The sequence below is a fragment of the Caretta caretta genome, chromosome 1, assembly GCF_965140235.1.
Source record: "Caretta caretta isolate rCarCar2 chromosome 1, rCarCar1.hap1, whole genome shotgun sequence".
NCBI classification, from domain to species: Eukaryota; Metazoa; Chordata; order Testudines; family Cheloniidae; genus Caretta; species Caretta caretta.
Window position 1 is genome coordinate 96,777,727 of NC_134206.1, and position 13,186 is coordinate 96,790,912.

The 13,186-nt window shown below is 41.0% G+C and overlaps 1 protein-coding gene across 3 annotated transcripts in view; it reads right to left on the reverse strand.

Annotated features, from left to right (window-relative positions):
* The window catches only part of TGDS (TDP-glucose 4,6-dehydratase), a 1,159,807-nt gene that overhangs the window by 976,580 nt on the left and 170,041 nt on the right, over window positions 1–13,186 (reverse strand). For 2 of the 3 annotated variants that reach the window (XM_048853325.2, XM_048853315.2), the window contains exons 11-12: window positions 11,115–11,212; window positions 9,290–10,653 (exon numbers count right to left, since the gene is read on the reverse strand). The exons of the other annotated variant lie outside the window; for it this stretch is intronic. In XM_048853325.2, the coding sequence (XP_048709282.2) occupies window positions 10,553–10,653; window positions 11,115–11,212 (199 nt within the window). In that variant the 3' untranslated portion in view covers window positions 9,290–10,552. Of the gene's footprint in view, window positions 1–9,289; window positions 10,654–11,114; window positions 11,213–13,186 lie in introns of those variants that run through there. 3 annotated transcript variants of the gene reach the window in all.

Genomic DNA, 13,186 nt, shown 5'->3' on the forward strand with positions numbered 1-13,186 from the left:
AGTCAGCTCCCTAATAACACCAACCTGTTATAGTAACCCAAGCACTCTCCTCTGGGCTATGCCAGCCCTTACTTTCCCTTGCAGATTAACAATAAGTGCACCTGAGTCCCTTTGAAGCCACCCCCTGTAGTGTCTCATCCCTTATCCACTGAACACTCATAGAAATACCAGGTCTGTCGTGCACACACCACGCTTGTAAGATTCAGCAATTTGCTTAACACTACAGCACTGAGAAACTTATTCTTGTTTTCATTAAAAACATATAATTAAAAACTAGAGTTTCAGAAGATAACGAGGAAGACTATTGGAAACAAATGGTTACATGTAAAACATACAATTGTAACATGCTTTCTAGAGACTAAACTAATAAGTTAAGCTTCTTTAGATGGGAGCTTCTCATATCCCAAGTCCTTTGCAGTGTTTTCAACCAAGCTTGGCTGAAATCCCATGTTCCTGAATGTAATTGCACTGTCCATTTATTGTTTAGGTGCAGGAAGAGGGGATCTCTTCTTTCTTTCCTAAATATACAACCAATGTTCATTGTTTGTACTCAGACAGGATAACCACCCATGGCTTGTTTTTCCTATGTGTTGCTTCCCTATTGATTTCACATTGCTTTGTTAACATTTGACTTCATATGTGTGTTAAGTGTTACATCCTGACAGACAGGTATGCATTTCTTACCTCTTGTCTGACGGAAAACCTGTCTTTCACCTTTGCTTGAGACTGATACCTTGATACAGACTTTAAAAAAACATATTTTCAGTATAAATACACAACCTCTTACATAGCATCTGTACATATATTTCACAACAGTATTAACAACCAGCATGACCTTGGCTTTCATTTAAGACCTCACAGATATTCTCTGGGGAACCAGAATGTACACACCAGAATCAGGATATGCCAGTAAGCCAGTTGGCATTAAAATTTTCTTGGGTCACAATAATATATTTTACAGTTTATAGTGCAGGGTAATTAAGGTGGGCAGACATTCCTGCTACTGTTTATTTGCATTATGATAGCATGCAGAGGCCCCAGCCAAGAATAGGGTCCCCTTATACTAGGTATTGTACAAACAGAGAGAGAATCCCTACTCCCAAAATAAATAAACAAGACAGACAAAGCATGGGAGAAAGGAAGAGTTATTATCCCCATCTTACAGATGGGAAACAGAGGTAGAGAGACACCTGGCAATGGAACCAACATCCCTTAAATCACACTTCATTTCTTTCATCACAAGGCCAGCCTTTTGCTCCAAGGAGCCACCATCGATTGAACTGTTGTGCATAATTCCCTTGCTGTGTCCAATATTTATTGCTATGATTTCAACTTGTCATGTAACGTTACACTTCCCTCTATCAGCAGGACACTAGAGGACCACTGTCCTTCCACAGTAGAAGCAGGTGTGATAAAGGTAAAAAAATATTCCTCCTGGGACATTTCCCTGACAGGGCAATCTGACCTGCTGAATCTAACCAGCAGGTGATAGGGGAAAAGAAATGGGGAAACTGCTGCTTGAGAACATTGGGTCAAGGAGAGCAGGAAGTGGTTGAAATGTGGGATTTTCAAAAGCACAACTTGGGCTAGGATTTTCAGATGTGATTAAGTGACATAGACTCACAAGTCCCACTGATCCTCAATAAGTCCTAAGTCACTTAGTCACATCTGAAAATCCTATCCAACCTCATTTCAGTAATATTAGTCACATGACAGTTATACCACTGTCAGCTAAGTCAGTGCTTCTCAGCCTTTGTAGATTACTATAACCCTTTCACGCATCTGATTGGTCTTGCATACCCCAACTTTCACCTCACTTAAAAACTACTTGCTTACAAAATCAGACATAAAAAACACAAAAGTGTCACAGCACATTATTACTGAAAAATTGCTTACGTCCTCATTTTTACCATATAATTTTCAAATAGATTGATTGGAATATAAATATTGTACTTATGTTTATGTGATACTTGAGCCTGTTTTTCACTTGTGAACCTTGTGTGAAGCCTGAACCCAGGCAGCAGGGCTGAAGCATGCATCTTAGCTCCACGGAGCACCCTATAGCGTGGAACCCTGGGCATTTATCCTGCTTGCCATCCCCTGATGCCAGCCCTGCACTTGCTACCCTCCCGAAACCCATCCCCTGAGGGCTGCAATCCCCAGGTTGAGAAACACTGTCTAGATGAGTGGAGTACCCCCTGGGGTACATGTACCACTGGGCTAAGTTAATAGCTCAAGATCAAACATCTTTGTTTAGGACACCTTTCAACAGTGATAGAGATGAGTGGGATTTCTCCAACACATCCTCCCTCCTGCTGCAGTGAGAACAAATGCAGAAGAAATACAATTTTGCAGGGCAGTTTACAAAAGCAGCCATTTGAAATATCTAAACTACCTAAAATATATGACTCCTGAACAAGAAGAAGATAAAGTAATTCTTCTGCTTGTTAAAGAGACTATATCTGGGGACAGCTTGTGATTAAGCATGTATTCAGACAATATTCAAATTCTACTTGAAATAAACCTGTTTGCTAGACTGAAATTTAAAAAAATCCCTTTTTTAAAGGATGAGATTTAAAATGATTGTTTAGTTCTATTTTTAGTCTAATGTATTTAGCCCCATATGCCTGCAAGAACTTTATTAATTAGGTGTTCGGTTACTGGCACTGAATCCTGTGCTTCTTGTGTCCTTCCAGAATATGAGCTTAATTTCCAAAACACAAATATGGAAAAGCCATGAAATGCAGTTAAGGTGATACTTCTCACACAGCACAGCTATGCAACTTTAAATCTGCCCCCTTGAATTTCTACCTTATGGAGTCAGGGGGGTGTGGGTGGGGTGTATATTTGATTGCCAATTATTTCAAGTTAGCTACAATGCTAGCCTGGACACTCCACAAACACTTGTACTTCATCCTAGGCTGAGCCACAATCATATGTCCTGGAACAAATGTTTGCAAAGTGACCTGACTAGCATGCACAAATATGTTTGCTTACTCCAATTAATTGGCAATTAACTCACATTAAAAGCTCCACTGTATACATACCCTCAGGGAACTTGTAACTGGAGGTAAAATCCAAGTGAATACTAGACTTTAAGCCTACCTGCTAACTCCCATGTCTTCCCTAGGATTAAGAACACACCTTTTTCCATCGTGAAAACAATGCCATGGGAATCACAGCATGTCATCCCTTCCTCAACCTTTCTGCACAGGCAAAGCGCTGCCAACCAGCGGCAAGTACTCCCAAAATCAACGGCGTATACAAACTGAAAGGACAGTGGGAGTGCATGAAATGGCGTGCTTAAGTGGAGCTGCAGGCACAGAAAAAAACAGCAACCTACTGTTACAGTGCCAGTTCCTATTGCCAGCACCACAGGGACTCTGACTGCATTTTTGTCTGGAAAGTGTGACCATAGCGCCGTATTTCCTGATTACCCACCATTTGCCTTTTGGGAATTAAATGCTCACATTTTGGAGGGGTCTAGGATACCCTTGGAATAACCATAACTCCACATTAATGACACTTTTGCACGTGAATTTCCCTTGTTTGAGTAAGTGGGCATGACTCAGAGGCAATCGCAAAAGGAACAGAGCTGTGAGAAGGTTTCCTGAGCGCTCATCAGCTACCACATGGAGGCAGTGCCAGAACGTGAGGGACTGCCTCACGGACCCCCAGGCTGCATACTTTCCCATCAGGGCCCATACTCCTTTCTACATGTTGGGAACTTCAGGAGGTTCATGTCTGTGCACCAGAGGTAGGTCATGGCTAAGCACTCCAGGAGGTCACCTGTTCACAGCTCCCCACCCCAGTCTTGGCTCTCTGGACTGGTTCCACAAAGGAATGAATGGCTAACTTTTAGGTGACCAGAAAATCCCTGGAACAACATTGGGATCCACAAAACCTAAGTTAGGCACCTAGGCTCCCTATACAATGAACACCTCAGAATGCAATCAACAAAGCCACCACACTAGGTAGGGAGCTGCTTAAGCATCATCATGCTAGTGTCCACCTTATAACTTTTACTCTAGGGGTTAGAACACTCATTTGTGATGTGGGAGACTCAGGTTCAATTCCTCACCCCCTCTGCCTGACAGAGAGAAAAGATTTAAACAGTGGTTTCCTACTACTCAGGAGCTTTAGAATATTATGATTTGAGCTTCCACCATCTTTCCTGTTTCACTATGGATTAAATAATTAGTCTTTGGAGCAGGTGGACTGGAGCCTAAGGATATGTCTGCACTGCAATTAGACACCCAGGGCTGGCCTATACCAGCTAACCCAGGCTCAGAGAAGAGGCTGTTTAATTGTGGTATAGATGTTCGGGCTCAGGTTACAGTCTGAGCTCTGGGACCTACCTCGCTGGGTCCTAGAGCCCGGACTTCAGCCCAAGCCCAAATGTCCACACTGCAATTAAATAGCCCCTTAGTCCAAGTCAGCTGGCACAGACCAGCTGCAGGTTTTTAACTGTAGTATGGAAATACCCTAAGTCTCCTCACCACAAGGTGGGTTTCCTAACCAGGCTAGAGTCATTCTTGCACACTCTCTTGAGCCCATCTCCCGCCCCATATAAGCACTGCGAGGTTCTAACAGAGGGGCAGGATCATGTGGTACTCCTCCTTGCCTGGGTTCAAAGATACAATCTAAAAGTGTTATGTCAAGCACAACACTGGCTGACAGGCCTGCAGCCTCCCCAGATATCTCCCATAAGTCTCCTCCTAAACCCCCATCCCCTGAAGTACCTTAACCTTAGAACACTCCACATCCCCCAAATCAACCAAAACCCTCCCCTAAACAGATTAAAAACTGGCTGACAGGTTTCACAGGGTAATTATAAGTGATCCTTGACTAAGGGACTCTAGTAGGGTCCCACAGGGACCAATTCTTGGCTCTATGCTATTTAACATTTTTATCAATGACCTGGAAACAAAAATAACTGATGAAGTTTGCACATGACAAAGACTGGGGGAGTGGTAAATAATAAGAGGACAGGTTATTGATACTGAGAAATCTAGATTGCCTGGTAAGCATAGTGCAAGCAAGCTGTGTATGCTTTAATATGGTGAAGTGTAAAGCTATATAACTAGGAACAAAGAAGGTCAGTCATACTTACAGGATGAGGGGACTCTATCCTAAGAAGCAGTAATGCTGAAAAAGACTTGGAAGTCATTGTGGATAATCAACCAAACATGAGCTGGCAGTGTCACACTGTGGTCAAAAGGGCTAATGTGATCCTTGGATGTATAAACAGGGGAACCTTGAGTAAGAGTTGAGAGGCTGTGTTACATCTGTATTTGGTACTGATGCGACAGCTACTGGAACACCACATCCAGTGCTGGTGTTCACAGCTCAAGAAGGATGTGGATAAATTGAAGAGAGTTTGGCAAAGAGCCATGACAATGATTAAAAGACTGGAAAATCCACCTTAGATTCAAGGAGCTCAATCACCGTATCTATTTAGCTTATGAAAGGGAAGCTGAAAGGGTGACTTGATTACAGTTTATAACTATGTGAGGAACAAAAATTTAAAGCTAGATAAATTCAGACCAAAAATAAGGCATAATTTTTAAACAGAGAGTAATTAACCACAAACAATTTACTAATGGAGGTGGTGGATTTCCCATCACTTGCATTTTTTTCAATCAAGGTTGGATGTTTTTCTAAGAGAGATGCTCTAGTTCAAAGAGGAATTAACTGAAGGAAGTCCTTTGGCCCATGTTATACAGGTCAGACTAGATCGGCAGATGAACACATTTTTGGGGTCAGAACCCATTTGTAAATCTTGTAGCCTGTTGTGACTCAGAAGCCTCCAAAAATCCAATGTCCCCCTCACCTGGAAGGGTCTGGCAGGGGACAATAGGTTTCAAAGCGAAGATTCCAGATGCAACTGGGGGAGGGGCAGTGAGCCAAGACTATCCCCCTCCCCCAAATATACACATCCCATAAGGGGCAAAGGGAAAGTGGAAGTTGGGGGCCTGGAGGGAAAGTGGAGAGAGTGGGGGTCTCAGGGTGCACTGAGGAAGGAGCTGGGGAAAAGATATGGAGACTGGTGACCAAATAGCACCCCAGAAAACAGCCCCCACATATAAAGGGATGGGGAAAGATCTGGGAGGCTGGGGTCCAGGATGGGTAGTGTGACAGAGGGAGAGTTGCCCAGCCGCCGAGGAGGGATATATTGGTGGGCCCAGACTGAGAGGCCAGATAGGGATTTGGAACACAGGGTGTCATCCAGCTGCAGGGTGGTACAACAAGGGGCCAGGACTGGAGAATGGGATAGAAACTACTTTCTTCCAGCTCCTGTCCCAGAGGGGTCTGGGCTTGGCTCCCCCTCTGGGCATTGCAGCAAGCTGGGTTACATTGCTGCTCAGGTTTGGCCTAGCCTTCTTGACAGGAGGCTGGCCAAGCTCAATTTGTGAGAATGGTGTTGCAATCTAGTACATGGGGTTGAAGTGCCAGTCAGTCAGATTTGGCCCAGTAGGCCCCCGTCACCATTTATGCCATCTATTGCACTGGGTGCTTACGATGTAAGCCAACCCTGAGTGACTGTAACCTTGTGCAGCGGATGGCAAGGTCTGGAGCGGAGGGCTGAGCCCAGCCTGTCCCGCAACCCTTTAACACATTCTGATGACCCAATTTTGAGTCATGACCCAAAGATAGAGAACTAGATGATCACTAGTGGTCACTTCCAGCCTTAAAAAAAAAAATTATGACAGCCACCTCTGCCTTAAAAGAAAGGAGATTTAATCCACTCCTGTTTCCAAGACTGAACTGCTTTTTAAGGACAAATCATTTTAGAAACTCCCTGCTGGAAAAACATGGGAGCTACCTGCCACAATCCCAGAGAAGAAGACCAGAAGCCAGCTACATCAAGCTTGTAATGTTCAACATGTACCAGGCAATTTAACTGCCAAGGAAGTGTACCACAGAAAAATGGCAATGGCAATATCAAGGGAAAGGAGACTAGACGAGCCCCTTCTCCTTGATGTTCTACTCTTCAGATAGGTGGGATGACTCCAATAACTATGGGGGAAAAAAAAAAAGATATAAAATTATCTGATGCCCCATCACAGCCTGAAAACCAAGGTAGAACCACCAGGAAACCTTGTTTAGTAAAAGGGAGAAGGCCTCCAATGATACAAACTGATCTGCAGGGGTGAACCTCTATTTGTTCACACAAGCCCAACTGGGTGACTGGAGACGCAGATCAACATCCAGCTGAAACTACAAAAGAATATAAAGAGAATTACAAATACCAAGCCAAATTCAATCAAGCCACAAGATCTCTACTCTTGCAAAAGTAATAGTTCTTTCACACAAAAAGTGGCCATGTACTCAGTAACATCTCCTCTGCATTACAGTACCAAGACCTGCAGCATTATGAGATCAATACTAAACCAGTGCCCCAGCAGAAGGAAGAATATCACCTACTTAATCAACATTAGGACTTTCCCTGAAGGGCTCTAGTCCAAAATCTGACCCAGGTAGATGCTGCTAAGCTTGTGAGACGTCACAGAATCACAGCACAAACTGGCAGGCCTATTTGCCAAGGCAAAAAATTTTGAATTGGATCTTCAAGTGATTAAAGAGGCAGTTAAGCTATTTGAGGACAAGTTGATGCGATCATAAGTCTTGGTACAGACAAGTAAGTGCAGAATAGCAGCATACGACAGAGGTGAGGGATCCAGGATTTATGGAGACTACAGATTAGGGAGCTGCAGTTTTCAAGATCAGAGATAATGAACTGTCATTACTATGAAAAACGAGATTGCAGTGTTGTTGTAGCAGTGTTGGTCCCTTGATATGAGAGAGACAAGGTAGGTGAGTTAATATCCTTTATTGGACAAACTGCTGGTAGTGGAAGGGACAAGTTTTTGAGCTTCACAGAGTTCTTCCTCAGGTCTAGACATGGTAACCAAAGTGACCAAGCTAAATGCAAGTTGAGACAGACTATTAAGCATAAGGGTTCACACATGTTGTAGGGACCATTTAAAATGAAGTGGACAATTAATACCTCTGCAGTTTTTGCCAAACAAGGACATTCCACTCGAGAAGTAGATTGTATCATGGAATGGCCACCCAAATATCTCAGGAGAGCCTGCTTCAATACAGAGGGAAAAAACCCACTGCCTGCACATCTCTAGTAGTCACCCCTCAACCCACAACAGAACCTATTTGGGGCAGCAAACACTTACAACCCATATTTGATGGGGACTACATCCTGAAAGAAATCTTTCCCAAACCCCCTCTTCTGGCCTTCAAACAACCCAACCTCATCACGAGAAGCAAGCTCCTTACTGACCAGGACACACCAACCAAAGCAGCACAAGACCCTGCCAGAACAGATGCAAAACCTGCAGTGATAGCTCCACTACTATGACCACCAATACCCCCCGCCCCAAAACACATCTTTTAAAATCCATAGGTCCTACATACACCTGTTACAAAATAGGGTGTACCTCACCCAATATATCAAATGCCCCAACAACTATGTGGATGAAATCAGACAATCACTGTGCTCTCTAATGAACTCAGGCAGCACAATGATAAGACAAAAATATTGTATTACCCATGAGTGAACACTTCACAAAGCAATCACTCCATATCCAGCCTCAGTCCTCATCCTCAAAGGAAACCTCAAAAGATGAGCCTGAGACCTTAAATTCATAACTCTGCTCAACACTACAAACCATGGACTTAGCAAATACACTGGTTTTATGGCTCAGAACAATCCGTAACACACTCTGCTGCTTAACGTTCCATCGTCCTACGACTGCAGAGCTATTCATTGCCTACTTAATTTTAAGTCGTCTCCTACAAAACGTGCAAACCCTTATGCTTAACAATATGTCCACCTTGCATTTAGATCTGACACTGTGGTTACCTTCTCTAGACCAGAGGAATAACTCTGTGAAGCTCAAAAGCTTGTCCCTTCCACCAACAGCAGTTGGTCAAATAAAATATATTATCTATCTTGTTCTCTACAAAAACCTTGGCTTTTTCCATTCCTTATGTGTTTAGTGTTACAAGCATGAGCTTATATTAAAATAGTTTATGAAACAATTTCCCTGGTGACCATTTAATGCTCTCTCTACTTATTCACATCCTTGTCATCTCCAAGAGAGGGTAATGTCTTGTTCTCGACTTAGGGCTACTCTTCAAGGCCCCTGGAAGATTCAATTAATATACAATGCCATCATTTAATTTTTTACCAAGAGAGGCACAAATTGAATCAACTCATGCATACCAGAAGATAATCAAGTTAGACAAAAAGAAAAAGGAATACTTGTGGCACCTTAGAGACTGACCAATTTATTTGAGCATAAGCTTTTGTGAGCTACAGCTCACTTCATCGGATGCATTCAGTGGAAAAAGTTAGACAAGCACTTTATATTCAAAAATCAACATTGAAAAATCCATATTAGCAGCTTTTCCATAATTATAGTTTTCTACAGAATTTTGTGAAAATTCAGGATATTTCTCCCTTAAAAAAAAAAACAAAAAAAACCCATTTTACAAGGAAGTTTTACTAACAAGCAACGTTTCATTGATAAGATGATCTAAACTCTGATAATACAAACCATCCCACAACTCACTGAAACAAAAAACTATTTAGCTTATATCCCTCCGGCAAAAAATATTCTTCATATCACAGGACATTATAACATTTGAAATACTGTAACAAATTTAGCATTCAAGTTTTTCCAAACATTCCAATTGTAAACATGAAGGAGAAAAATTATTTGGGGTAATACAAGAGGTAATAACTGGATAATGATCACAGTGACAAAATCCTTTGAAAATAATGGAGACAGATAATGGAATGGAATTAAATACAAGCTTCATGAAAGATCTTTTAGGGTGAGAACAATTTCCCAAGAAAGGTGATACATACTATTTAGGATATTTAAAATTAGACCAGACAATGTTCTAGAAATGTGATCTATAGAGAACAATACTGCAATGGCAGGGAAATAGACTGTAACCATTTAGGTCTCATCTCTACCTTTTGTGATTCTGTATACCTTTGGTAGAGTATAGAACATTTGGCTCCTTAATGTTTAAACAGCTGAACAGAAAATATAATTTTGCAGCTAACATGATGGAACAAGTATAAGAAGTGATGACCTCTCTAGTACATATGATACATTTCTGAACTTAAACACACCAATAACTTATTTTCATCAAAAATACCAAAGAGTTGTATTCAAAATGTTTCTTAATCAAAGTGAACAAAACAGGTTTAAAATCAAGCGTATCAATGTATAGTGTTATAAAAATCCTTCATATAGTTATTTAAAATAAATTTTGATAAAAATTTAAGGATATTGCACTGAAAACTGATGTTAACAGATTTACATCTATAAAATCAAGTATTAAAAAGCTCTGAAAATCTTTCCTATTTTGTTCCTTATATACAACTGTGAATTCATAATTGTCCATGTATCTTGAAATATGAGAAGACTTCAGCTTGGTCACTTGACTGCAAGTTTCTATAAAGAAGACATGGTCACGAGGAGAGAGGATGAATTTCCTTTATGTTCTCTCTTCCTCCCTACAGTACATCAAGCTGTGCAAATAGTTCTCTCACAGGAAAGGGTTCCAAAGCTTTCTCCGCATTCTTCCAGTTGCGAAAATTGTCTCTGTACCACTCAACTAGCATAAACGAGAAGGTTGAACAGAGAAACAGATAGTTAGGTATATTTGTACCCTTTTCCAGATACCACAAGGAAGCTTACACAGCAGTAGTATAGTTATACATAAATTGCATTCTGTGAAATATATAGCTAATAATATTTGAAATCTTCAGTGAAGTCCTTAACCAAGATACTATTGTACCATATCAAAATGTCTACTTTATTTTTGCCCCTGTTTTTAAATGATATTAATAATGTTAAGGTGACTTAATGGGTTTCTTTTTAAAAAAATACTAATAGGAACATAAGCTACTTAAAGAGGAATCAGTTCTACTGGCTAGTTTGAAGAAGTAAGCTCGGCAGCATTCTAACTTTAGCTACTCGTAATATAACACTAAATTTCAAAACCAAAATAGTCTCTACTTCTTTACTCCCAAATAACCACCCCTAAGTGAGTTACAGATATTAAATGTAGCATACTTGTTTTCTTTATTCCTTCCTTCCAAGGAACTTTAGGTTTCCATCCTAAATTGTGCATTTTTTCTGAATTCATTGGATATCTTAGGTCATTGGTAGGTCTTAAAAAACAAATACAAAAATACAAGTTTAAAGAAAAATACAGTTAAAGCATGTACAATATTTTTCAAAACAATTCAGTGTACAGCACTTTGCCTAATATGAGTGCTTGAGGGCACTGTAGAGCATTCTTTAATTAAAAATGATTTCCCCATTCAAACAGATCTACTTTGTCACATTTTCAAAACATTTCTATCATGCATGTGATCATGCACAAAACTCATCATGTGCAGCTGCCCAGGGAGAAAAATGAGTTCGGCCCCTACAGTAACTTAAACCCCACTGTGTTAGTGTGTTTATATTTCCACCCATCCACCCACTCTGGAGGGCTTTAGAACCCAGATGGTGCTTCCCACCAACCCATGTGGCCTTTGGAGAAAACTGCAGAGAAGCTACCAGAGACTCCAGCTGATAGCGGCAGAAGCACCCAAAGCTGACACCTCATCCTTTGGGCATTCAGAGAATCTTGTACAGTTTTCACTGGACTTTCTCTGCCCGCTGCTGGTTTGCTGTTTGATCCTCTCCTTCCCCTTCCCCCACCCCCAAGTCTTTTCACCTTAGTTTCACTCCACATCTGTCCCTCTTACCCTCTTCTCCTCTACCTTTTCTTTCTCCCTCACCCCGTTTCTTTCCCTTTGCGTTCCGTTTAACTTATTCCTTCCTAACTAACTGTGTGTGTCCCCCAAGTTATGGAACTAACGATCATGGAAATTTATGTCCAGAAGGAACCTCAAGAGGTCATCAGTCCATCTGGCTGTGCTCAGACAGGACTAAATATACCTCCCAGACCATTCTTAAAGATGTTTGTCTAGCCCATTCCTAAAAAACTCCAATAACTGGGATACCACAAGCTCCCTAGGCAACCCATTCTAATGCTTATCTATCTCTCTGAACTGATTAATTCTTGTCTTACCATCAGAGAACAGGAAGAACAAGTGATCACCATGCTCTTTATAACAGCCTTTTACATATTTGAAACCTTCAACCTTTGCACCTTGAGAGTCAACAGGCCCAATTATTTCAGCTTTCCTCAGAGGTCATATTTTCCAAACAACCTCTTATTTTGTTCTCTGGGCTCTCTCTAATTTATTCACTTCTTAAAGCTGAAGCCTCACCAGCGCTGGGTAGGGCAGAACAATTACTTTCCATGTTTTACATAACATGCCTGTTAAGACACTGCAGAATTATATTTGCCTTTTTCGCAACAGCACCACACTGATGACTCATTCAATTTGTAATTCACTATAACCTCCAGATCCTTTTCTGCAGGACCACTGCCTAGCCAGTTATTCCCCATTTTGCAGTTGTGCATTAGATTTTTTTTTCCTTCTTAAGTGCAATACTTTGCACTTGTCTTTATTGAATTTCATCTTGTGGATTTCAGATCAATTCTCCAATGTTTCAAGAAACCTAATTCTGTCCTCCAAAGTGCTTGCAACCTCTCCCAGGGTGGTGGTATCTGCAAATTTTACAAGCATACTACCTCACTCCATCATCCAAGTTTTTAATGAAAATAACAATAGTACTGGACCTTGAACAGACCCCTGCAAGACCTCACTGGATAGGTCTTCCAAGTTTGACAGCAAACCACTGATAAATATTCTTGAGTAGTTTTTCAACAAGTTATGCACCCACCTTATAGTAATTTCATCTAAACCACATTTCCCCAGTTTGCTTACAAGAATATCATGTAGGATAATGTAAAAAGTCCAGATATATTATGTCTACTGCTTCCCCCCCCCCAACCACTAGACCAGTTACCTTGTGAAAGAAAGCAATTAGATTTGACATCATTTGTTCTCGAGAAATCCATGCTGGCTATTAATTATCACCTTATTTTTCTGTAGGTTTGAGCAAATTGATTATTTAATAATTTATTTCAGAATCTCTACAGATATCAGGCTGAGTGGTCTATAATTCCCCAGGTCCTGTTTATCTCTTTTTGAAGAGAGGTACTATGTTTACTTTTTTATAGT